The sequence below is a fragment of the Callospermophilus lateralis genome, chromosome 14 (genome assembly GCF_048772815.1).
Source record: "Callospermophilus lateralis isolate mCalLat2 chromosome 14, mCalLat2.hap1, whole genome shotgun sequence".
NCBI classification, from domain to species: Eukaryota; Metazoa; Chordata; class Mammalia; order Rodentia; family Sciuridae; genus Callospermophilus; species Callospermophilus lateralis.
Genome location: NC_135318.1, coordinates 35,865,627 through 35,892,655, shown reverse-complemented (window position 1 = coordinate 35,892,655; position 27,029 = coordinate 35,865,627). Strand labels below are relative to the sequence as shown.

The 27,029-nt window shown below is 34.7% G+C and overlaps 1 protein-coding gene across 2 annotated transcripts in view; it reads left to right on the top strand.

The window, feature by feature from the left end:
* Positions 1–27,029, top strand: part of Srbd1 (S1 RNA binding domain 1) — a 220,167-nt gene that overhangs the window by 38,125 nt on the left and 155,013 nt on the right. For both annotated transcript variants that reach the window (XM_076832900.2, XM_076832899.2), the window contains exons 8-10: positions 4,147–4,243; positions 7,560–7,695; positions 22,647–22,750. In XM_076832900.2, coding sequence (XP_076689015.2) covers positions 4,147–4,243; positions 7,560–7,695; positions 22,647–22,750 — 337 coding nt within the window. The remainder of the gene's footprint in view (positions 1–4,146; positions 4,244–7,559; positions 7,696–22,646; positions 22,751–27,029) is intronic.

The following is a 27,029-nucleotide window of genomic DNA, read 5'->3' as shown; positions in this document are numbered from 1 at the left end:
TTTTTTGATTGAGTGAGAGATTGATATTCTGGTGATTCCTATTCTTTAAAAAAAATGTTTATGTTTAAAATTTTTTTTTTGTGTGTGTGTGAGGTATACAATGTGATCTTTTTTTTTGTTTGTTTGTTTGCTTTATGGTACTAGAGATTGATCCTAGGGGCACTCTTCTACTGAGCTCTATCCCAGTCCTTTTTAAAAATTTTGGGACAGGGTCTTAATTATTTGAAGGCTGACTTTGAACTTGTGATTCTCCTTCTACAACCTCCCAAGTAGCTGGGATTTCAGGTGTTTGCCACCGTGCTTGTCTCCAAGATGTTTTGATATTTATACACAAACATATTTGTGAGTGTGTGTGTGTGTGTGTGTGTGTGTGTGTGTGTATGTACAAAAATGACTACTATAGTAAAACAGTACTGTACTTGATAATCAAATTAATATATTCATTATTTTACAGTTGTCTTTTTTATTCTTTTGTAGTAAGGGCACCTAAAGTTTATTCTCTTAGTAAATTTCTAGTACATAATATTGTTAACTAATTTTCATTTTTATTCACTAGATCTCAAGGTTTAGTCAGCCTACCTTACTTGAAATAACTGCAGCTTTGAGCTGTATGTCTCTATCTCCATTGTAGTTTCTTCAGGCTTCTGTTGATTCTTTAGGATGGGAGACATAAATGTCTGTAGGGGGCAGCCTCTGATAACAAAATTCACACTTTGTACTTAACTGTAGAGAATAATAGCATACCATAACCCATTTTTAGATTTAAATAATCCAGAAGTTGTAGATTTGTGTGTGTCTGTAAAATACAAATATTGTTCATACAAACTCATCTTAATATCTTTGGGAAAAGACAACAATGAAAAGGAAAAGCAAAATAGTAATATTTGAATTTAGAGATGGTTTGAAATAAGTAACATTCACATGTTTTAATTTTTTAATGTGTATTTAAAGCTATAATTTCAAATGGTTGCAATATTTAATATTTTAATAATAGCTGAGATCGAATAGCCAAACCTTAAGGTTAATCACAGTGGAAACTGTCTGTGCCCATCATGGAATGTTTTATTAGAATGAAATGTTGGAGCTTTTGGTATGTTAGATGCACACAGATTTACTTCCTATTTTTTCCTTATGATTAATTTCTTTTCCTTCTTCTTCCCACCCACTTTGGACTAAAGATCTCCTTAGTTCTCACACATACTGAGTTCCTATTTGGTAGGTTTTTAATAACTATGTCTCTTCATTGTCATATGTGGTATAGCTCCTGGAATACATGATGATGGATACCAGGTAGTGATATTTCTGATCACGTGGATGAATAGCTCAGAGCCAACACAAGTAGTACTTGCAAACATATCAAGACTTTGTTTGCTTTATTCTTTTATCCTGATTGTAAATGTAGAAGAATTATAATTAATTCTAAATAAGCCAGGTACTGCTTTTAAAAATTTGAAATGTTTTTTCCTGTCTCACTGCCCCTTCACTGTTTTTCCTGTTCACATACACACGATCATTTTGAATTACTATTTTTCTAAAGTATTTTCATTATTCCTCGAGAAATATTTAAGAAACTAGATATTTCAGATTTTTTTTCCCCATTGGAAGACACTTGTTGCTTGCCACCGATTAGCAAAATTTGGTTTGAATCAAAGCTATTCTATACTGCAGATGGACTGTATCCTAGGCGATCCATACTGTACACAAGGACTAGCTGATTGTTTTGTTGAATGTAAGAGGAGATTGCCTAAGTGTAGTAAGAGAAATGAAATGTTGACTTTTCAGTTTTTTCTATATATATGTTTTTTAGTTGTAGATGGACACAATATGTTTATTTTATTTATTTATTTTTATATGATGCTGAGGGTCAAACCCAGTGCTTCACACATGCGAGGCAAGTGCTCTACCGCTGAGCCACAACCCCAGCCCCTGGGACTTTTCAATATTTGTTTCAGGTGTGGAGATCTGGAGAGTCGGTGGCTAGAAAGATTACATTGTAAGCCAAGGGATAGGACTTAATTTCCTCCTGCTTTCACTGAAAGACTGAAGTTTAGGAACTCCTGTTGTCTTTGGCTGTATCATGCACCTCTAAAATCAATTCTCTTTGATTGGAGAAGGAATTTTTCAAAACACACAAGACTCATTTTTTTCAATTATTCTCTGGGCTGAGAGGGGTATGTGATTTGAAAGATCTTCCCAAATGATTCTGATAATTTCTGCCTCCCACTGAGAACCACTGCTGTAGAGGTAGCTAAAGGTACCTCCCTAGCAATGGTTTTTAAAAGTCTAATGAGTTTCAGAATCATTTGGCATGCTCTGTGAAACAATACAATCCCATAGTTTGAGTGTGTGTGTGTGTGTGTGTGTGTGCACGTGCACACATGTGTGTGCGCGCATACATGCCAGGCATTGAACCTAGAGCTTTGTGCATACTAACAGGTACTCTACCACTGGATAACACCCCAGTCTGAAATCTGTATATTTAACAAGTACCTAGTATAGTTTCATTTTCAGGTCTTCAGACTATTTCACAAACCATTGTACTAGAGCTCTAATGTAATTTTAATTATGAAAGGTTCAGTAACTACATTAGGTTCTCTAACTGTATTCCCCCAATGTGATGGGGCCTTTTTTTTTTTTAATGTTTTTTAGTTGTTGATAGATCTTTATTTATTTATACGCAGTGCTGAGAATTGATCCCAGTACCTCACACATGCCAGGCAGGTGCGATACAGTTGAGCCACCTTTCAAAGGCTCTTTTTATAGCAACGTGTATAATATTTTCTTTCTATTCTGTATAATTTTTTCTTTCTATTCCATCTTTACTCATTACCATGATGTTCTCATAAGACTTTTGAGTAATGAGACTTCAAGGTGATTTGAGTATCCTAGAAGTAGTGCATAGAGAATAACCATAGAGATGATAACCACAGAGAATAATCATTCTCTGTGCACTAGGTGAAGGCTGATGTAGGGAGATAGCTAACACAGGAGCAAACATTTATTGAGTGCTTACTATGTTAGACCTGTTCTAAGTCTTTTACATATAGTCTTCCACCTTGTAAAGTTAATTTGTTTCTGAAATTTTCTTTGTAGAGAAATTCTCTTCAAATGGAGATAGAATTTCTATTAATTTCCACAGTAAAATTTCTCTTTGAATTTCTTTAAACACAATTACTTCAGTAGTTACAATTAACTACTATCACAATTACATTAACTATCATAACAATAACAATAAGGCATTTTGCTTTTTTATTAATTAGGTCATAGTAAGTCTGTTTTTCTGTTCTCTTTGGCTTTATGCCTCTTCCTCATTAAAACTGTGCCCACAGAAAACCTACATGAACAACATACTCAGTGCAGTGTAATTTAAGCTTTCGAGTAAAACACCACCACCAAACACTTTTAATGCAAATAAAACAATAAAGACAAAGGAAATGAAGGAAGGCAATGCAAATGACATTTGTCTATATAGTTTGATTTCACAGGGGCCATGATAAATAAGAGTGAGTTCTGTAAATTAGCAAATCTAAAGCACTTGGAGAGAACATAGTGCATCACTGAGAGACAATTTTATTTTGAAGATGAATATTCGCACTATAGCTTTTGTTTTATGTTTGTGAGGTTTAAGAAATTCAGCTGGGTCATTGAAAATGTAAATAAATGTTTTATAATCCAAAATACGAGTAGTAATAAAATTGCTTATAAGGAGAGTTTTTGTAACAATTGAAAAAATTATGAACCTTGGGAGATGACTCTTACTCCATATTTACCATCTCATTTAATTTTTGCAACTACTTCATGAAAGCATTACTATTATTTTTATAGAAAACTTGAGGTAGAGATGTTAAGGAACTTTCCCAGGGTTCCATAATTAGTATTAGAACCAGGAACAGATCAGGCAGCTGTCTCCAAACCTGCCTTTTTACTAGTAGGCAATATATTATGGGAAGACACTACATTATTGCTTCTGGAGGCTCTCTTTTGTTGCATATGGAAGCTAGTCATTGTTATGGTATCTTTCTGTCTTAAGTTTGTTAAGTTAAAATTTTATTTCGACTAGGATTTAAAATAATGTGGTAATTACAGGCATTAAAAGCAATCTTTATACTTTGTGTTTTTGTTCTCCCTCTTACCCTTCACCTAAAGGGCTGTCAGCACTCCAGGATATTGAAACAGGAGTGCAGCATATTTTAGCAGACATGATTGCCAAAGACAAAGACACGCTTGATTTCATTCGGAAATTGTGAGTAACTCTTTCACAGAGTTTTCTGCTTTGTGGGCTTTTGTTGTTAAGGGTCACATGGTTACTGCTAACACCAGTGTTCATTAAAAACTGTCTTCAGACCTTTTTTCCCCCTAGTATCAGATCACTTTTTTCAAACAACAGAACCTTAATATATAGAACAGATAAAAGAAAAGATGTTTTAATTGAATTATGGTCAGGGAGCCTGGAACTCTATCTACTCATCTTATTAAACCCCGGCACCTCAATGGAGGGCTCTGATGAACACAGTTTAGAAACCACTGCATTTACATAACATCTACTAGAGATTTATGCTTATTTCGAGTCGGTAGCATTGCTTTCTTAAACATGTTAATTGTGATGTACATGTTTAATTTTATAATAGTTAATTTATGGAGTTTATTGGCAATTGCGTTATCTTCAGAATGTGTGATGTGAGATATGGATAAAAGCACTGACCTTAAAATGAATTTTGGCTTCTGGGAGAGCAGCTTATCCATCCATTGCATCACAATCTGCATTTATGAGATTAAAACTCTTTGCTAGACCTATTTGGGCTCATGGATTTTATGCCTCATTTTAAAAAAGGCATTACTTTTTAAAAATGTTCACTCCTGGGAAGAGAGAGGATTCCAAGAGGTAGGATATCATGTGGGGTAGCTGTCAGTAAAAAGGAACATATACTTTTTTTTATAGTTCTATGTTACTTTTAGATTTTATAAATGACCACTTTTGCTTTTCTAATTTTAACAATTTAAAAAGTCAACAGTACAGATAAGGGCAAAAATAATTTTTAGCCTGTACACACTCAGTTACCATTCTTACTACTGTTGCAGATTTCTAAGAGTGCTTACTCACAATATACTTTTCTAAGCATATTCACTAATATACTAGGATAGATTGTATTGCATGAAAATTAAACCTTTAAAAAATTAACAGGTTTGTATGAACATCTTTTTATGTTTATGAAAATATTTCTGTAGCTTTAATGCATCAGCTTAAGTGTGTTTGGATTATAACACAAAAATAGTATAATGGGTGATAATGCAACCCTAAACAGTTTAGATTTAATCCAAACAACTCTGACTTTAGACATCGAGGGAAAATATATGTATTTCTTCTAACTGAATTTGCTAGATAATTGTTCTCAAGTCTTTGCTTCATGGAAATTTTTTAGATGTAAGATGCTAATTTATTTCATTTAAAAATATATCAATAGTTGTATGAAAAGAAGACATATCTGGCAACTCTGATTTTTTAAAATTTTTTTATTCTAATTTGTTATGTATGACAGCAGAATGCATTGCAGTTCATATTACACATATAGAGCACAATTTTTCATATCTCTGGTTGTATACAAAGTATATTCACACCATTCGTGTCTTCATTCATATATTTTGGATAATGATGTTCATCTCATCCCTCCATCAATTTCCAACTCCATGTCCCCTCCCTTTCCCTCCTACTCCTTTGCCCTATTTAGAGTTCTTTTATTCCTCCCATGTTCCCCCTCCCTACCCCAGTATGCATCAGCCTAACTTATATCAGAGAAAACATTTGGCATTTGGTTTCTTGGGATTGGCTAATTTCACTTAGCATTATCTTCTCCAACTCCATCCATTTACCTGCAAATGCCATGATTTTATTCCCTTTTGTTACTGAGTAATATTCTATCGTGTGTTTATACTACATTTTTTTTTATCCGTTCATCTACTGAAGGGCATCTAGGTTGGCTCCACAGTTTAGCTATTGTGAATTGTGCTGCTATAAACATTGATGTGGCTGTGTCCCTGTAGTATGCTGTTTTTAAGTCATTTGGATATAGACCAAGGAGAGGAATAGCTGGGTCAAATGGTGGTTTCATTTCTAGTTTTCCAAGGAAAACTAGAACTGAAAAAAAATGGAAAAAAGCAGTATTGTGAAATTAGGAAAATATAATATTTTATAAGAAATGTGAATGAAGAAAAAAGAAACCAGATGACATAAAATTCTTTAAATTCTTCCATTTTATGCTAATTTCCATACTGTTTTCCATATTGGCTGTCCCAATTTGCAGTCCCACCAGCAATGTATGAGTATGCCTTAAAAAGGCATTACTTTTAAACTGTAGTTAATTTTTTTTCTTTAGTTGTTGATGCATCTGTATTTGTTTATTTAAAAAAATTTTTTTACATAATGTTTTTTAGTTGTTAAAGTTATTTATTTATATGTGGTGCTGAGTATTGAAGGCAGTGCCTCACATATGCTAGGGAAGTGCTGTACCATTGAGCCACAACCCCAGCCTGATGCATCTTTATTTTATTTATTTATTTTTTTAATATGGTGCTGAGAATTGAATCCAGGGCCTCACATGTGCTAGGCAAGCGCTCCACTACTTAGCTACAAACCCAGCCCATATAACCTTATTTTTATGTACCCTGTTGTTCTTTTTCTGCTATCTATCAAAAGAAATGGTAGGTTTCTGCCAGAGATTTGCTTTTGCTCTGTGTCCTTCCATACCTCCAGCTATATGACTTTGCGGAGAGAGGAAAGGGGATGAACCAGTTGATTGCTGTTGCATCAGAGGTTTTGTTAATTCAAGGAAGAAAACTTTTCTGTATTCTCAGTGGTCCTAGCAGGAATGGGTTGAAGTAGGAAAAGTGATTAGATTAATTTTTTGGGGTGTGTGTGTGAGTAATTATGCAACTGAAATTTGTCTCGGTTTTATAAATTATTATAGGAAGCTATACTGGTACATCCTTTTGTTTCTTTCTTTCTTTTTTTTTTTTTAGCTTTTAATTGACTGTGACTGCCTAATTCAGTGGTTAGAGAAGGATGATATTTAGACTATAGTTATTAGTCTGATTCCTATGATAGTTTTGGTCTCTTGCGTAACTATAAATGGTATTTGAACTCATTTAGGCATATTGGGTTGATACATAATTAGTTCTGTAGGATATATGTTAGCATGGTAGGCAAAATGTCCATATGATGGGTTAATAATACTATTGTTTTCATAATTGGGCATCATTAAACACATTGCACTTGGTAATGGCTTAATTTTTTTGCTATCCTTATTTCCATATAGCTTATTTTTGTTCTACTGAGGTATTTACTAGTTGGATACATGCTTATAATTCTGGCAACTTGGGAGGCTGAGGCAGGAGGATCACAAGTTTGAGGCCAGCCCCAGCAACTTAGCAAGACTGTCTCAAAATAAATGAAAAAAATGGCCAGCAATGTAATTTAGTGGTATAGCACCCTGGGTTCAATCCCAGTACTTAAATAAGTAAATAAAATATTAATTTTTTTTTTGAACATTTGTGTATCTGAGCAGGTGCCAAAATAGATACATTTGTATCCAGTCATCTCTGGCAAAAGTGTCCTCAAAAAAGGTAAATGAGAAAGACGTTGATAAGTTTCAGCTCTACCAGAACTTTTCATGTAACATAAGAAACATCCAGCATCATCAGGTGAGTAAGGAACTACTTGTATGTTCTGATGCCAGTAGTAACGATAGTACTCTATACTTGCCTGCTGCTTTACTTACCTAAGAATTTAAAGAATTTTATGTCATCTGGTTTCTTTTTTCTTCATACACATTTCTTATAAAATATTATATTTTCCTAATTTCACAAATGGGAAACTAAAGACCTAGAGAAGTTAGTGACACTGGGAATTTTTAGCAGAGCCAACAGTATAACAACTTAGGTCTCTTGCTTTCTGCCTGGTGATCTTTCATGTTAGACTCTGATTCCCCATTTGCTTGGGTTTCTTTTCCACATGAACTACAAATCAGAGATGTCTGGTTTAGAATAAAGTGTGATAGATCTCATTTGGTTGCATGAACCATAGTCATTGTTACTCAGTCTTCTGATTTCATTTTCCAGTTTACTAATTTTTTTTCTAAATATAGTCATTTAGGGAATGCATGTGTACATTGTAGAATGTGGTTTTTAAATAATATAGGAGAAACAGGAGGAGTTATAAATAAAAATACAGTAGTACCGGCTTTTATATTTACCTGTATAGTTACCTTAACCATGTTCTTTATTTCTTCATTTGGCTTTGAGTTACCGTCTACTGTCTTTTCATTCCATCCCTAAACTGCAAACACTGTCCCCCTACTATATTTTATGTAGGGCAGATCTAGTAATGACAGACTTTCGTAGTTTTTGTTTATCTGGGAAGTCTTAAGTTCTCTTTTTAATTAACTTTTACATAACTGCAGTAAAATACACATAACATAAAATGTATGATCTTCATCATTTTAAGAATGAGTAATGTTTCTACAACCTGTGTCAGAACCTTTTCATCCTGCAAAACTGAAACTCTACCCATTAAACTTTTTCATTATTTCTGAAGAATGATTTTCCTGAGTATAGAACTCCTAATTGGCAGTCTTTTGTAACTTTGGATATGTCATTCACCATCTTGTGGTATGCCTTCCATGATTTTTCTTTCTAATGTAGCAGACATTGAACCCACGGGTGCTCAGTGGCCACTGAGCCACATTCCCTGGCCCTAGTCCCCTTTTAATTTTTATTTTGATACAGGGTCTTGCTAAATTGCTTAGGGACTCCCTAAGTTGCTGAGGCTGGCTTTGAACTTAAATCCTTCTGCCTCAGCCTCCCAAACCATTGGGGTTATAGGCATGTGCCACCATGCCTGGACACTTCATAAATTTTGATGAGCAGTCAGCTGCTAATCTTAGTGTGCCAAGTTACTTCTTTCTCACTCTTCTTTCAAGATTCTTTGCCTTTGTCTTTGAAATTTTGATGATAACGTGCCTTGGGAGTCTCTGAGTTTATTCTGTTTGTAGTTCATTGTGATTCTTAGATGCATAGAGTAATTTTTTTTAAAAAAAGTCAAAATTGATAAACTCCTGGTCATTATTTCTTCAAATAATCTTTTGGCCTCTTTCTCCCCTCTTGTGGAACTCCCATTATATGCAGTGCTTGGTAGTATCCCACAGGGACTCTATTAGTTTTTTTTTTATTCCTTTTTTGTTCTCATCTCAAATTGTGTAATTTCAATTGTCCTGTCTTCAACTTTGATGACTTGTTTTCTGCTTGCTCAAATTTACTGTTGAAAATAAATGACCTGGGGCTGGGCTTATAGCTCAGCAGCAGAGAGCTTGCCTGACACATGTGAGGCAACTGGGTCCGATCCTCATCATCACCTAAAAATAAATATAAAGATATTGTGTACATATTAAAAAAATCTTAAAAAAGAAAATAAATGACCTAACATTACATCTCAAAGCCCTAGAAAAAGAAGAATAAATCAACACCAAAAGTAGAAGACAGAAAGTAATTAGAATCAGGACTAACATCAAATGAAATTGAAACAAAAGAAACAACTGAAAAAATAGATAAAACGAGAAGCTGATTCTTTGAAAAAATAAGTAAAATTGACAAACCCTTAACCACCCTAAAGAAAAGGAGAGAGAAAACTCAAATTACTAAAATTCATGGTGAAAAAGGAAATATCACAACAGATACTATTGAAATACAGAAGATAATTACAAACTTTTATGAAAAATTGTACTCCAGTAAAATTGAAAATCTTGAAGACATCAACAAATTTCTAGAGACATATGATTAGCCCAAACTGAATCAGGAGGACATGCACAATTTAAATAGGTCAATTTCAAGCAATGAAATAGAAGATGCCATCAAAACCCTACCAACCAAGAAAAACCCAGGACCAGAGGGATTCTCACATGAGTTCTACAAGACCTTCAAAGAAGAATTAATACCAAATACTCCTCAAATTATTCCATGAAATATAAAAGGAAGGAATCCTTCCAAATTCTTTCTATGAGGCTAGTATCAACCTGATACCAAAAGCAGACACATCAAAGAAGGAAAAATTCAGACCAATATCCCTGATGAACATAGATGCCAAATTCTTCAATAAAATTATGGCAAATTGCATGCAAAAACATATTAAAAAGAATGCACAATGATCAAATGGAGTTCATTCCAAGAATGTAAGATTGGTTCAATATATGGAAATCAATAAATGTAATTCATCACATTGATAGACTTAAAGGTAAGAATCATATGATCATCTCAATAGATGCAGAAAAAGCATTTGACAAAATATAGCACCCCTACATGTTGAAAACACTAGAAAAACTAGGGATAGTAGTAACATACCTGAACATTTTAAAAGCTATCTATGCTATTAAGTCCAAGGCCAACATCACTCTAAATGAAGAAAAATTGAAGGCTTTTCCTTTAAAAACTGGAACAAGACAGGGTTGCACTCTTTTACCACTTCTATTCAACATAGTCCTTGAAACTCTAGTCAGAGCAATTAGAAGAAAGAAATTAAAGGGATACCAATAGGAAAAGAAGAATTTAAACTATCACTCTTTGCCAACTATAGGATTCTATATTTAGGGAATCCAAAAAATTTCACCAGAAAACTTCTGGAACTAATAAATGAATTCAGTAAAGTAGTAGGATATAAAATCAACACTCATAAATCAAATGCATTTTTATAAATCAGTGATGAATCCTCTGGGAGAGAAATTAGGAAAACTACCCCTTTCCCAATAGCCTCAAAAAACAAACAAACAAAAAACTTGGGAATCAACCTAACAAAAGAGGTGAAAGACCTCTTCAATGAAAACTAACAGAACACCAAAGAAAGAAATTAAAAATCACCTTAGAAGATGGAAGCATCTCCCTTGTTCTTAGATAGGCAGAATTAATATTATCAAAATGTCATATTACCAAAAGTGTTATACAGATTTAATGCAATTCCAATTAAAATCCAACAACATTCCTCATAGAAATAGAAAAAGCAATCATGAAATTCATTTGGAAAAAATAAAGAGACCCAGAAGAGCCAAAGCAATGCTTAGCAGGAAGAATGAAGCAGGAGGCACCACAATACCAGACTTTAACATATTCTACAGAACTATAGTAATAAAATTGGCACGGTATTGGCAACAAAACAGACATGTAGACCAATGGTACAGAATAGAAGACACAGAGACAAACCCACATAAATACAATTATCTCATATTAGACAAAGGCACCAAAAAACCCTAAAACCATACATTGGAGAAAAGATAGCCTCTTCCATAATTGGTGCTGGGGAAACTGGAAATTCATATGCAGCAAAATGAAATTAAACCCCTATCTTTCACCATGCACAAAACTCAACTCAATGTGGATTAAGAACCTAGGAATTAGACCAGAGACCCTACGCCTAATAGAAGAAAAAGCAGACCCAAATCTTTTTTTCTTATTGGTTATTTAAAACATTACAAAACTCTTGACATATCATATTTCATACATTCGATTCAAGTGGGTTATGAACTCCCATTTTTACCCCAAATACAGATTGCAGAATCACTTCGATTACACATTCACAATTTTACATAATGCCATATAAGTAACTGTTGTATTCTGCTACCTTTCCTATCCTCTACTATTCCCCCTTCCCTCCCCTTCCATCTTCTCTCTCTACCCCATCTGTTGTAATTTAATTCTTTTCCTTGTTTTTTTATCCCTTCCCCTTCACAACCTCTTATATGTAATTTTGTATAACAATGAGGGTCTCCTTCCATTTCCATGGAATTTCCCTTTTCTCTCCCTTTCCCTCCCACCTCATGTCTCTGTTTAAAGTTGATCTCTTACTCCTGCTCTTCCTCCCTGCTCTGTTCTTAGTTGCTCTCATTATATCAAAGAAGACATTTGGCATTTGTTTTTAAGGGATTGGCTAGCTTCACTTAGCATAATCTGCTCTAATGCCACCCATTTCCCTGCAAATTCCATGATTTTGTCATTTTTTAGCGCTGCATAATACTCCATTGTGTATAAATGCCACATTTTTTTTTATCCATTCATCTATTGAAGGGCATCTGGGTTGGTTCCACAGTCTAGCTATTGTGAATTGTGCTGCTATGAACATCGATGTGGCAGTATCCCTGTAATACGCTCTTTTAAGGTCTTCAGTTTGAGAAGGGCAACAGCTGGGTCAAATGGTGGTTCCATTCCCAGCTTTCCCAGGAATCTCCATACTGCTTTCCAAATTGGCCGCACCAATTTGCAGTCCCACCAGCAATGTACAAGAGTACCCTTTTCCCCACATCCTCTTCAGCACTTGTTGTTGTTTGCCTTCATAATGGCTGCTAATCTTACTGGAGTGAGATGGTATCTTAGGGTGGTTTTGATTTGCATTTCTCTGACTGCTAGAGATGGTGAGCATTTTTTCATGTACTTGTTGATTGATTGTATGTCCTCCTCTGAGAAGTGTCTGTTCAGGTATTTGGCCCATTTGTTGATTGGGTTATTTGTTATCTTATTGTTTAATTTTTTGAGTTCTTTGTATACTCTGGATATTAGGGCTCTATCTGAAGTGTGAGGAGTAAAGATTTGTTCCCAGGATGTAGGTTCCCTATTTACCTCTCTTATTGTTTCTCTTGCTGAGAAAAAACTTTTTAGTTTAAGTAAGTCCCGTTTGTTGATTCTTGTTATTAACTCTTGTGCTATGGGTGTCCTATTGAGGAATTTGGAGCCCGACCCCACAATATGTAGATCGGAGCCAACTTTTTCTTCTATCAGACGCAGTCTCCGATTTGATATCAAGCTCTTTGATCCATTTTGAGTTAATTTTTGTGCATGGCGAGAGAAAGGGATTCAGTTTCATTTTGTTGCATATGGATTTCCAGTTTTCCCAGCACCATTTGTTGAAGATGCTATCCTTCCTCCATTGCATGCTTTTAGCCCCTTTATCAAATATAAGAAAGTTGTAATTTTGTGGATTGGTCTCTGTGTCCTCTATTCTGTACCATTGGTCCACCTGCCTGTTTTGGTACCAGTACCATGCTGTTTTTGTTACTATTGCTGTGTAGTACAGTTTGAAATCTGGTATCGCTATACCTCCTGATTCACACTTCCTGCTTAGAATTGCTTTTGCTATTCTGGGTCTTTTGTTTTTCCATATGAATTTCATGATTGCTTTATCTATTTCTACAAGAAATGCCGTTGGGATTTTGATTGGCATTACATTAAACCTATAGAGAACTTTGGGTAGTATCGCCATTTTGATGATGTTAGTTCTTCCTATTCATGAACAGGGTCTATTTTTCCATCTTCTAAGGTCTTCTTCTATTTCTCTCTTTAGGGTTCTGTAGTTTTCATTGTATAAATCTTTCACCTCTTTTGTTAGGTTGATTCCCAAGTATCTTATTTTTTTTGAGGATATTGTGAATGGGGTGTTTTTCCTCATTTCCATTTCAGAAGTTTTGTCGCTGATATACAGGAATGCCTTTGATTTATGTGTGTTGATTTTATATCCTGCCACTTTTCTGAATTCATTTATTAGTTCTAGTAGTTTCTTTGTAGACCCTTTTGGGTCTTCTAGGTATAGAATCATATCATCCGCAAATAGTGATAATTTAAGTTCTTCTTTTCCTATTTTTATGCCTTTAATTTCTTTCGTCTGTCTAATTGCCCTGGCCAGTGTTTCGAGAACTATATTGAATAGAAGTGGTGATAGAGGGCATCCCTGTCTTGTTCCAGATTTTAGAGGGAATGCCTTCAATTTTTCTCCATTCAGAATGATGCTAGCCTGAGGCTTAGCATATATAGCTTTTACAATGTTGAGGTAAGTTCCTGTTATCCCTAGTTTTTCTAGTGTTTTGAACATAAAGGGATGCTGAACCTTATCGAATGCTTTTTCTGCATCTATCGAGATGATCATGTGGTTCTTATGGTTAAGTCTATTGATGTGGTGAATAACATTTATTGATTTCCGTATATTGAACCATCCTTGCATCCCGGGGATGAATCCTACTTGATCATGGTGCACAATTTTTTTGATATGCTTTTGTATTCGATTCGACAGGATTTTATTGAGGATTTTTGCATCTAAGTTCATTAGAGATATTGCAGACCCAAATCTTCATCAGGTAGGCTTAGGGATCTGACTTCCTTAACAGGACTCCTAAAGCACAAGAAATAATATCAAAGTCAATAAATGGGATGGATTCAAACTAAAAAGGCTCTTCTCAGCAATTTGGAAACAATCAGTAACATGAAGAGAGAGCCAACAGAATGGGAGAAAATCTTTACCAAATAGGCATCAGATAGATCACTAATCTCCAGGATATATAAAGAGCTTCAAAAACTTAACACCAAAAAAACCCCAAATAACACAATCAATAAATGGGCTAAGGAAGTGAAAAAGATATATAATTGATCAACAAATGTATGAAAAATTATTCAACATCTCTAGCATTTAGAGAAATGTAAATCAGAACTACTCTTTAAGATTTTATTTCATTCCAGTCAGAATGGCAATTATCAAGAATACTAGCATCAATAAGTGTTGGCGAGGATGTGGGGGAAAAGGTACACTCATACATTGTTGTTGAATCTGCAAATGGGTGCAACCACTCTGGAAAGTAGTATGGAGATTCCTTAAAAAACTTGGAATGGAACCACCATATGATCCAGCTATCCCACTCCTTGTTCTATAGCCAAATGATTTAAAAACAGCCTATTTCAGTGACGCAGCTACATCAATGTTTATAGCAGCTCAATTCACAACAGCAGCTGAATTCGAAATAGCCAAACTGTGGAACCAACTTAGATGCCTTTCAATAGATGAATGGATAAAGAAACTGTGGTACGTAGATACAATAGAATATTACTCAGCCTTAAAGAAGAATAAAATTATGGCATTTAAAGGTAAATGGATGGAGTTGGAGAATATCATGCTAAGTGAAATAAGCCAATTCCAAAAAACCAAAGATCAAATGTTTTTTCTAATATGTGGATGCTGATTCTTAATGGGGTGGGAGGTGAGGACAAGGGAAAAATGGAGGAATTTTGAATTTAGCAAAGGGGAGTGAGGGGAGAGGAGTGTTATAGGGACAGACGAGGCAAGGCACCGAAGATAGCAGGAAACAGTTTTATTTGGTTGAAGCCAGGTTCAGAGGGCACAGCTTTTGCTGTAATCAATCAATCAATCCCCTGAACCCCGAGTTCAGGTAGTTTCAGAGTTTTATACCCAGCATGTAAGGGGAGGGGCTCAGAAGTTCACAGTCTGGAGAAGTTCACATAAAAGCAGCTTTTTCCTTTACTGTTTTGGGTAAGTTAACCCTTGAAGGACAACACCTGAGAAGGTGAGAGCTGCTTCTCCCCTTTCTTTCCTCCGCCTGCCAGCTGTTACCATGGAGCGAAATTGGTATCTTCTCTTCTCTTAGAAATGTAGACATCTCTGTGAAGCCCCAGCTCAAGGCCAGAGGCCTTGTTTACACATTTCTGCAAACTAGTATATTGGATATGTTTGTGAAATTTAGTAAGGAGGTGTCCAGCACCTGGAGTGCTGTTTTCTTCCTGGCCATTGGATAGAAGTTTATTGTAGATAAACTTCCTATTTCGAAAATAGGAAGTTTATCTACATTGGACTCTTTTGTAGAGTCTCTTGCTGACAGTCCTAAAATCAGCCATGGTGAAGATTTCTGGAGAAGCCCTGTTAAGACTTCTGTGGAGAAAGGGGGTGCCACTAACAGGAGGGGGCATAGGGGTAGGAAGGGTGGAAGAATGGGATGGTAATTATTAACCTGTGTACATGTATGATTTCATGAACGGTGTGACTCTGCCTTGTGTACAACCAGAGAAATGAAAAGCTCCATTTGTGTACAGTGAGTCGAAATGCATTCTGCTGTCATGTATAACTAATTGGAACAAATTAAAAAAAAAAAAAAAGAAAGGAAAAAAAAAGGATAAAAAAATTTGCTGTTGAACCCCACTAGTGAATATTTCATTGTGCTTTTTAGCTCCATAATTTCTATTTGGTTCCTTTTCAAAATTTCTTACGCTTTATTGTTAGTTCATATAGTTAAGTATCATTCTCTTGGCTTCCTTTAGGTCTCTGTCCATGATTTCCTTCAAGTCTGAGCACATTTAACACAGTGGATTTAAAAGCTTAGTTTAGTAAGGCCAGTGTCTATGCTTCCTCAGGGACTTTCTTTTTTAGTTTCTTTTCATTTTTTTCCCCCCGTTAGTGGATCATAATTTGTTTCTTTATATAACTTGTTTCTTGGTAACTTGGCAATTCTGGAAATCATATTCTCTCATTTCCCCAATTTAGTTATTGGTTGTGGGTTATTTGTTTTAGTGACTTTTCTGAATTACTTTTGTAAATCTCTATGTTTTCTTCATGTTTGGACTCTGAACAGTCTCTCTTCTGTTAGCTTAGTAAGTAGGTAGCTATTTGCCAGAGATTTACTTAAAACCATGGAGTCAGGGCTTGAGATATAGCTCAGTTGGTAGATTGCTTGCCTTGCATGCACAAGACCCTGAGTTCAATCCCCAGTGCAACAACAAAACAAAATAAAACCAACCAACCAAACAAAAAACAAAAGCATGGAGTTAAAAACGAAATTTTCAAACTCAGCCTTTGTAGATTGGTTCTGTGTTGGGGTGCTTCTTCAAAATATAGAGAAGCCATTAGCAACTCTGCCTTGTTGTCTTCACCTTTGCTTGCTGTTTACATGCAACACAAAGTCAGTTAGAGGTGAAAGCTTGGGGATTTTTAGAGCATATGTTCAGCCCTAGGTATGCAGGTACCTCCTAGAGTCCCTGATATACACAGGAATTTTTAAAAGAACTTTCCCCCTCAAATATCTCGTTTTCTAGCCTGTTTCTTCCCTATTTATTTTATTTTCTTTATTTTGGTCTTTTTATTAGTTGCCATAGCCTTAATGACTGTGGCCAAGACATTTGCCTTGAAATAATTTTGACAGGGCTGGGGGTATAACTCAGTGGTAGAGCTCATGAACCATGAGGCCCTGGTTTGATCCCCAGTACTGCAAAGACAAAAATGAAAACAAAATTAAAAAAACCTTTTTGACATAGTCCCCCTAGAAAGCTGCTTCTACTCTGGGTAAGCTCTAAGACAAGTGAAACAAAGGCAAACCTTTAAATCAATCCAGACAGATTAAAACACAAAATCTCAAGTACTTGAGAAGAAGTTCCATATTGCTCCCTCTGCTGCCAGGAACCCGCCCCAGAAATGTGGGATGTGGACTGTTACCTTCAAGGCCCTTCTGAGCCCCAGAGTAGTGGGTATAAGCAGGTGAGTTAAAAGTGCTCTCTTATGGAAATTGTGCAGCTTCCTTTTCAGTGGGTGATGTTCTGGTTGTTGAATTTTTTTTTTTTTTAGATCCCAGAACTCTGAAAAAGTTTATTCTGCTAATTTTGTGATAGAAAAGAGTTCTGGAGTTCCTGATTTTACCATTTTTAGTGATATTCCTGTCAACATCTTTGAAGTGTAGTAAGTATGCCCCTCAATTCCACAAATAGAATATGGCTTTTAAAATTATTAAGTTTCTTCCCTTGTCTTGTTTAGTGCTTTTTGTCTTGAAGTCTTCTTTGTCTATTAGGATTGTAGTGTGTGCTCTCTTAATGAAAAATGATCCCACTCTTGCTTTAATCTTAGCCCCACAATTATTCAAAATACCTGTCCTTAGTCCTGTTGCCATAGCTTCCTGGTCATTTGGATGAATGAAGCTTATTCTCTAATCTAGTATGAAGCTGGTAGACCATTCCTGTAAAGGTACAGAGGGTAAATATTTTTGGCTTGTTAGATATATATTTTTTTTAAATATACAACTACCATGTTGTATGAAAATAGTCACTGGCAATACATAAGTGAGTGATCATAAATGTGTTTTAGCAGTTTTATTTACAAAAATAGATGTCAGATTGGCTTAATCCTGTCAGAAGACAAAAGTACAACAAAATCTTAATTGTATTTTATTTGGGATTCTAGAATGGGACAAGGCCTCATATAAAATACAATGACTATTCTGATGAGCTGAGCAGAGAGTTTGGCTTTCTAGACAAAAATCTGGTCTGGGGAAAGCAGAAATAATACAAAAAAGCAGATTGGTTTTTTCAAAGTTACTTTCTTTATAAAGGTTGGAGCTATTATGCTGGCTAAAACTGTCATGTTTGGGGATTGACTCTTACTGTATTTCTCACTCTCCTGATTTCTTGGAAGATCCTATAAACAAATTGGCTGGATGACTTGGAACTTGCATAAGTGACTCCATTTTGATTTGTTGGGCCTAGTGCAGAAGCTCTGTCCAAACCAATGCTACTCTCTATATTTAACAGGCTCATGGACCATAGTTTGCTGACCACTACCCTAGTATATGGTTCAAGAAGGGTGTATATGTACAGTATTCTTAGTTCTGGCACATTTAAACATTTTTTTGCACTTTCTTTCCTTAAGTTTCTTGAATACATTATACTGTTGTTGCTTTTCCTTGAATGTCGTTTTGAAGAAATCTGTCTTAGATAAAAATCTTAGCTGAAGATGTCCTCTGTTGCTTTATTAATTCTCTTTATTGATTTTGTGGTTCTTCTAGGAGGATGAGGGGAGATTTAGAATCAGGAGACTGTCACTCTTCTACAAACCTGAAGTCTTCAATAAATAATTAAAAAATTTATTTCTCTTACTATCTGCATTTTACTGTGGTAAAAAGGGGATGATGGAAAGTAGTAGAATGCTTTACCATTTATACAACATTTAATTTCCATACTAAAAATAGAATTTTTCAAAAAACTTATGATAGCACAGACACAGAATATTTTGATCTTGTTGTAACATGATATGAAAATCTTTAATTATCCCAAAGATATTTTTTGTATACTTATTATATTTTGGATCTTACTTGGAGAATCAAGGTGACATGGCCCATGCCCTTGAAGAAAAGTTTCACTATGTATATTCTAAAGTTGTCAATTTTGGTTTTTGTACATTGTATCATATTGGGTGAAGTGTATATACTTTTAGTAATTTGAAAAAATGTTATCACTTTAATATTTTACTTGCCAGGTTTTGTCAACAGATATAGCATAATGAAGAAATAATTTCTAATAGTATTAGTCGCTAAGCATACTTAATTTCATTTTACAGAAATGATGATGTCATATTTTGTCCCTTCTTTGCTTTTTAAAATTTTAATACAACTTTGGAAAACATGCAGTTTTATTTTTCTGAAACCATCCTTTCTAATATCTGCTTGAAAATATTTTGTTGGTCTCAGCATTTAAAACACATTTTAAATAGTATGTTTAATCCATGTGTCATTCTGGGTTAGTTTGTAACTAAATTTAAGTTTGTGATTGACACAATCTTCTAGATGTAAAGAACTCAGGCCTGAGAAAGTAAACCCTTTGGGGAATGTCAGTTTTGAAAAACAGTCCTATGTTTTAAGAACTTTTTAGATTATTTTGAATGCAAGAGGGATGATGTCACAAAGATAGCTTTCTAAACCCTTCAGTGCTGAGGCCTTGTGTCCCCAGCTCTGAACCCTATTTTTCAGCCTCTACGTAAATGTCCGAGGATATAATACCTCCGAATACAGAAACCTATGAAAATGATGGAAGTCTGTGGTAAAGAAGCAGCATTCCCTATAATTTCTCCATGTGTTGTGGAGGGAGCTGTTAGGCCTGTCTACTAAATTAATTACTCTGGTTGCAACTTGTTTTCATTGGTCCTTAATGAAGTCTTTTCTATTATACGAATTTGTCACTTGGCCTTCACATTCTCTCCTGGGGTCTTCCATTCCTGTTCTTTTTTGCTGCTGCTTTCACTGATCCCACTTCCTTTGCCTTTTTTTTTTTTTTTACTCCCTATTTCCTGTTCATTGCTAACATCTAAAATAATTCTGCTTTATCCCACTACTTACTTTCAATTTCATTTATGCCTCAAATTCTATTATTTCTTACATTAAAGAACTTTCCTTCTATTACTAATTTTTTAGTGTTTTTAACATGAAGAACTGCTAGATTTTGTCAAATGTTTTTGAATCTATTGAGATGACCAGATGATTTTTTATTTTTTATTGAATTGATATAATGTATTATATTAATTGATCTCCAGACGATAAACCACTGGAAATTCCTGGAATTAATTATACTCTGTCTTGGTGTATAATCCTGTTTACATATTTCTGGATTTGAATTGCTGTTATTTTGCTGAGGATTTTTACATCTCTATTCATAAGAGATATTGATCTGTAATTTTCTTGTGACGTCTTGCTTGGTTTTGTATCTGTATAATACAGGCCTTGAAGAGAATTGGGAAGTTTTTTCTTCTCTTATATATTTGGAAAATTTTATGAAGAATTGGTATTATTTCTTCTTAAAATGGCAGAGTTCTATGGTGGAGCCACCTAAGCCTGGACATTTCACTATGGGAAATTTTAGAATTACTGATTCAATATTTTTACTTTTAGATCTGTTCACATTTTCTCTTTCTTTTGATTTGCTTTTGGTAATTTGGGTCTTTTTAGGACTTTTTTTCATTTTATCTAAGTTATCTAATTTGGCATAATTTTGTTCATAATATTTTGTTAGGATCTTTTATTTCTATGATCCATAGTAATGGCCTCTCTTTTGCTTTGGGTAATTTGAATGTTCGTTCTTTTCTTCTTGGTTAACAAAAGATCTGTCAATTTTGTTGATATTGGGCTGCAGTTGTGGCTCAGAGGTAGAGCGTTCCACCTAGCATGTATGAGGCACTGGGTTCCATCCTCAGCATCACATAAAAAAAATAAATAAAATAAAGTCATTGTGTCCATTTACAACTAAAATAAAATTTGAAAACAAATTTTTTTTGATATTTTGAAAGACCCATCTTTTGGTTTTGTTGAATTTTCTTTCTTTTTTTAAAAAATTCTTAATTTCTACTCTCTTATTTCCTTTCTTCTGCTTTTTGTAGCTTTTGTTTGCACTTTTCTAAGGAGTGTTTTTAAAGGTAGCTCTTTCAACATAAGATTAAGAACAGGGTATGAATTTAAATTTCTACTTTGCTATTTGCTAGCTTTGTGATTTGGGAAAGTTAGTCTCAGAAAAATGATTATCAATTGAAGATAATACATCATTGATGACTTAAGGAATACTTAAGATAATGTATTCAGAGTGCTTAGACGGGCCTTACAATTAGTGCTAGTAAATGATAGCAATTAGTAACTATTCCTCTTAGGATTATGCATTTTGTATTTATCTTAGCACAAATTATCTTTCACAGTTATAAAAAATATATCAACTCCAGATGGTCAGAAAATTTCAGTAGGATCTAAAAAGGAGATTGCATTGTACCAAAATACAATGTACTGTATTTTCTTTCAAAGAGCATGTTATAGTTTACTTGATAAGGGAAATAAGTTGCTTGGGAAAGGTATAAGCATCTCAAGCAAATTTGTACCCCTCACACATCAGATAGAGCACTGATCTCTAGGGTATATAAAGAACTCAAAAAGCTAAGCACCAAAAAAACAAATAACCCAATCAATAAGTGGGCCAAGGATCTGAACAGATAAGTCACAGAAGAGGATGTACAATCAATCAACAAATATATGAAAAAATGTTTATCATCTCTAGGAATTAGAGAAATGCAAATCAAAACTACTCTAAGATATATCTCACTCCAGTCAAAATGGCAACTAAATGAAGACAAACAACAATAAGTGTTGGCGATGATGTGGGGAAAAAGGTACACTCACACACTGCTGCTGGGACTGTATATTGGGGCAGCCAATATGGAAAGCAGTATGGAGATTCCTTGGAAAACTGGGAATGGAACACTATTTGGCCCAGCTATCCCTCTCCTCAGTCTATACTCAAAGGACTTAAAAACAGCATACTACAGGGACACAGCCACATCAATGTTTATAGCAGCACAATTCACAATAGCTAAACTGTGGAACCAACCTAGATGCCTTTCAATAGATGAATGGATAAAAAATGTGTCATATATACACAATGGAATATTACTCAGCAATAAAAGAGAATAAAATAATGGCATTTGCAGGTAAATGGATGGAGTTGAAAAAGATAATGCTAAGTGAAGTTAGCCAATCCGCAAAAACCAAATGCCAAATGTTTTCTCTGATATAAGGAGGCTGATGCGTAGTGTGGTAGGGAGGGGGATCATGGGAGGAATGGATAAACTCTAGATGGAGAAGAGAGGTGGAAGGGGAAAGGAGGGGGCAGGGTGTTAGCAAGGATGGTAGAATATGGTGGACATCATTATCCAAAGTACATGTATGAATACATGAATCGGTGTGAACATACTTTATATACAACCAGAAATGAAAAATGGTGCTGTATATGTGTAATAAGAATTATAATGCATTCTGCTGTCTTTTTTAAAAAAAAATCAATTAAAAAATTTAAAAAAAACAAAAACCCTCAAAAGTATAAGCAAGTTATTATTTGAATACATTCTTGGTAAATTAAAAAATAAGTAATTGATAATAGCTCTTGGCTAAATAACTGCCTAATTGGTTTCAATTAGTCATAAATTTTGACTGATTAAATTTATCATTTATATATTTTGTGGATTATCAATTTTTACCATATACATTTGTGCTCAGATTTTGGCAATTAATCGTGGAGAGAATTTGAAGATATTGACAGTCAAGGTCAACATTTCCGATGGAGTGAAGAATGAATTCTGTAGGTGGTGCATCCAAAACAGGTATGTTTATAGATTTCTATAGAATTTCCTTACTAGGTGGGTGTTTTAGCACATGTCTGTAATCCCAGCAGCCTAGGAGGCTAAGACAGGAGAATCGCAAGTTCAAAGCTAGCCTCAGAAAAAAATGAGGCACTAGCAATTCATTGACACCCTGTCTCTAAATAAAATACAAAAGAGGGCTGAGGATGTGGCTCAGTGGTCAACGGCCCCTGTGTTCAATCCACAGTCCCCCCCACTGCCCCCAAAAAGAATTTCCTTTCTAAAATACCATACTGATATCTTTATGTATTGATATGGAAAGATGTCTATTATGTTTTTTTTTTTTTTAAAGCAAATATCAATGTATATTGTATCTTTTGTTTTTCTTTTTTTCTTTTTTTTTTTTTTTTGGTATAGAGGAATTGAACCCAAGGCAGTTTACCACTGAGCTACATCCCTAGCCCTTTTTATTTTGAGACAGTTTTTGCTAAGTTGTTTGAGGCCCACGTTGCTGAGGCTGGCCTTAAACTTGTGATCCTCCTTATTTCTGAGTTGCTGGGATCACAGTTGTGTGTTACCATGCCCAGCTATATTTAAAAAACGAAGTATATGAGTTTTGTATATGTTTAAATAGAAAATACCTGGAGGGTGCATAAGAAACAATAATGATTTCTGGGAGAGGAACATTTACTTCAGTACAGTCAGCAGTGCATAACAACATTTCAGTCAATGGTACATTATCTGCTTCTAAGTAAATCTGTGATTAAAAAAACAAACCAAGGAAACCACCATAGATACCTATCTGAATAGTGTGAAGCCTCCTGAAGGTATTCCAGAAGAAGGCATTGTTATCATGGAGGGTGAAAACTCCATGCATGTTGTTGTTCCTGAGGACATTCCTATGCGACAAGACGTGCCTAGGCTAATCTGAATGTTTTCTCCTTAGATTTTTAACAAAAAAGTTTAAAAAATATTTTTAAAAAGAGAAAAAAATAGAAAGCTTTATTGAATTAGAATATATAAAAATTATTTTTGTACAGCTGTGTTTGTGTTTTCAGCTAAGTGTCATCAAAAGAGTCAAGAAGTTAAAAAAGTTTGTAAAGTGAAATAGTTAAAGTAAGCTAAGGTTAATTTATTACTGAAAGAAAAAAAACATTTAAAAATAATTTTAGTGTAACTTAAGTGAAGTCTATGGTAGTATATGTCCTAGACCTTCATATTCACTCCCTAGTCAGTGACACTGAAAATAACTTCTAGTCCTGCAAGGTTCATTCATGGTAAGCCCCCTATACATATATACTATTTTATTTTAATTCTTTATACTGTATTTTTACTGTATTACTCTATGTTTACATATACAGATACTTACCATCTTGTTATAGTTCCCTAAAGTGTTTAGTAAAGTAACCTTCTGTATAGGTTTAAAACATAGAGGAAATAGACAATACCATATAGCCTAGGTGCATAGTAGGCTGTATCATCTTGCTTCACAGAAGCATACTTAGAGGCCTGCACTGTGATGAAATGACTTATGGTGCATTTCTTACAACTTATCCCCATTATTAAGTGATGCATGACTGTACTTTTCTGTACCATTTGAATCTTTTATAAAGAGCATATTTCCCCTCATGAAAAAAATAGGTTAAAACATCATAATATAGGGGCTGGGATTGTGGCTCAGTGGTAGAGGTTTGCCTAGCATGTGTGAAGCACTGGATTCGATTCTCAGCACCACATAAAAATAAATAAAATAAAGATATTGTGTCCATCTACAGATAAAAATATAAAAAGATAAAAACCCCCATCATATTGTATATAGTATATCTGAAATGTTTTACTCATTAAGGATGATTGAAACAAAAATGTGATTAATAGGATATTACAATATAAATCTTTAAACAAATGTATGGTTTTCCTAAAAAACCTTTGCAAATTAAGGATGATTGAAATAAACATAAAACATTTTTAAATATCATATTTTTAATTAACCTTTTTAGTTGTTAAGGAAACCATTTAAACTAGCCACACATTTTATATAACACTTGACTTTTAATTTTTCTAAATATATTTGATCTTCACATCAATCTATTTGATTGGTACAGCAAATTTTGTGGCCACCATGTGACTAATAAGAAAGCTAATACAAAGATGTAAAGGAGCTTGGTTAGAATGTTAAATTTTAGATATGCTTATCAGCAGCTATCTCTGTGTGAACATAGTTTAGAGAACTTGCTGTGAATACTACTTGAAAAGTTAGATGTAGCATTCTTTGAGAAATGTATGTGCTATACTTTGGTAAATGGCTCTTACACCCAACATACTTCTTGTATCAATTCACTGGAAGCCAGTTTGCCCAATGCAATTCCACAAAGGATCAACTTGCTGAACCACCAAATAATACTAACCAAGTAAAATGTAATTTGAATGTTGATCAGTTATGTCATATCCATACAATGGAATTTTGTGCAGCTTTTAGAAAAAGCTGATATATAAACATGTCTTATTAGGTTAAAAAGATAATTTATAATTATTTATTCTATAATTTCATTAATGGCAAATAATATGTTTATGTATATATAAGAAAATGCCTGAGAAGATAATAAATGGTTTACTCCTTGGCTTTGGTATGAGATTTTAATTTTCTATCTTATACTTTACCGTGTAATTGTCACTTTCTTTGAATGCTTATTTCCTTTGTAAATAAATAAACAAATTTCATTAAAAATGAAGAGAATACGCCATGCACAAAAGTTAACTCAAAATGTATCAAGGAGCTTGATATCAAATCAGAGACACGGCGTCTGATAGAAGAAAAAGTTGGCTGCGATCTACATACAGTGGGGTCGGGCTCCAAATTCCTCAATAGGACACCCATAGCACAAGAGTTAATAACAAGAATCAACAAATGGGACTTACTCAAACTAAAAAGTTTTTTCTCAGCAAGAGAAACAATAAGAGAGGTAAATAGGGTGCCTACATCCTGGGAACAAATCTTTACTCCTCACACTTCAGATAGAGCCCTAATATCCAGAGTATACAATTAACTCAAAAATTTAAACAATAAGAAAACAAATAACCCAATCAACAAATGGGCCAAGGACCTGAACAGACACTTCTCAGAGGAGGACATGCAATCAATCAACAAGTACATGAAAAAATGCTCACCATTTCTAACAGTCAGAGAAATGCAAATCAAAACTACCCTAAGATACCATCTCACTCCAGTAAGATTGGCAGCCATTATGAAGTCAAACAACAAGTGCTGGTGAGGATGTGGGGAAAAGGGTACACTTGTACATTGCTGGTGGGACTGCAAATTGGTACAGCCAATTTGGAAAGCAGTATGGAGATTTCTTGGAAAGCTGGGAATGGAACCACCATTTGACCCAGCTATTCCCCTTCTCGGTCTATCTAAAGACCTAAAAAGAGCATGCTACAGGGACACTGATTCATCGATGTTCATAGCAGCACAATTCACAATAGCAAGACTGTGGAACCAACCTAGATGCCCTTCAATAGACGAATGGATAAAAAAATGTGGCATTTATACACAATGGAGTATTACTCTGCATTAAAAAATGATAAAATCATAGAATTTGCAGGGAAATGGATGGCATTAGAGCAGATTATGCTAAGTGAAGCTAGCCAATCCCTAAAAAACAAATGCCAAATGTTTTCTTTGATATAAGGAGAGTAACTAAGAACAGAGTTGGGAGGAAGAGCATGAGAAGAAGATTAACATTAAACAGGGACGAGAGGTGGGAGGGAAAAGGAGAGAGAAGGGAAATTGCATGGAAATGGAAGGAGACCCTCATGGTTATATAAAATTACATACAAGAGGAAGTGAGGGGAAAGGGGGGAAAAAAAACAAGGGGAGAAATGAATCACAGTAGATGGGGTAGAGAGAGAAGATGGGAGGGGAGGGGAGGGGATGGGGGATAGTGGAGGATAGGAAAGGCAGCAGAATACAACAGACACTAGTATAGCAATATGTAAAACAGTGGATTGTAACCGATGTGATGCTGCAATCTGTATACGGGGTAAAAATGGGAGTTCATAACCCACTTGAATCAAAGTGTGAAATATGATATGTCAAGAACTATGTAATGGGGCTGGGGATATGGCTCAAGTGGTAGCATGCTCGCCTGGCATGCGTGCGGCCCGGGTTCATTCCTCAGCACCACATACAGAACAAAGATGTTGTCTCCGCCGATAACTAAAAAAAAATAAATATTAAAAAAATTTTTTAAAAAAGAACTATGTAATGTTTTGAACAACCAACAATAAAAATTAAAAATAA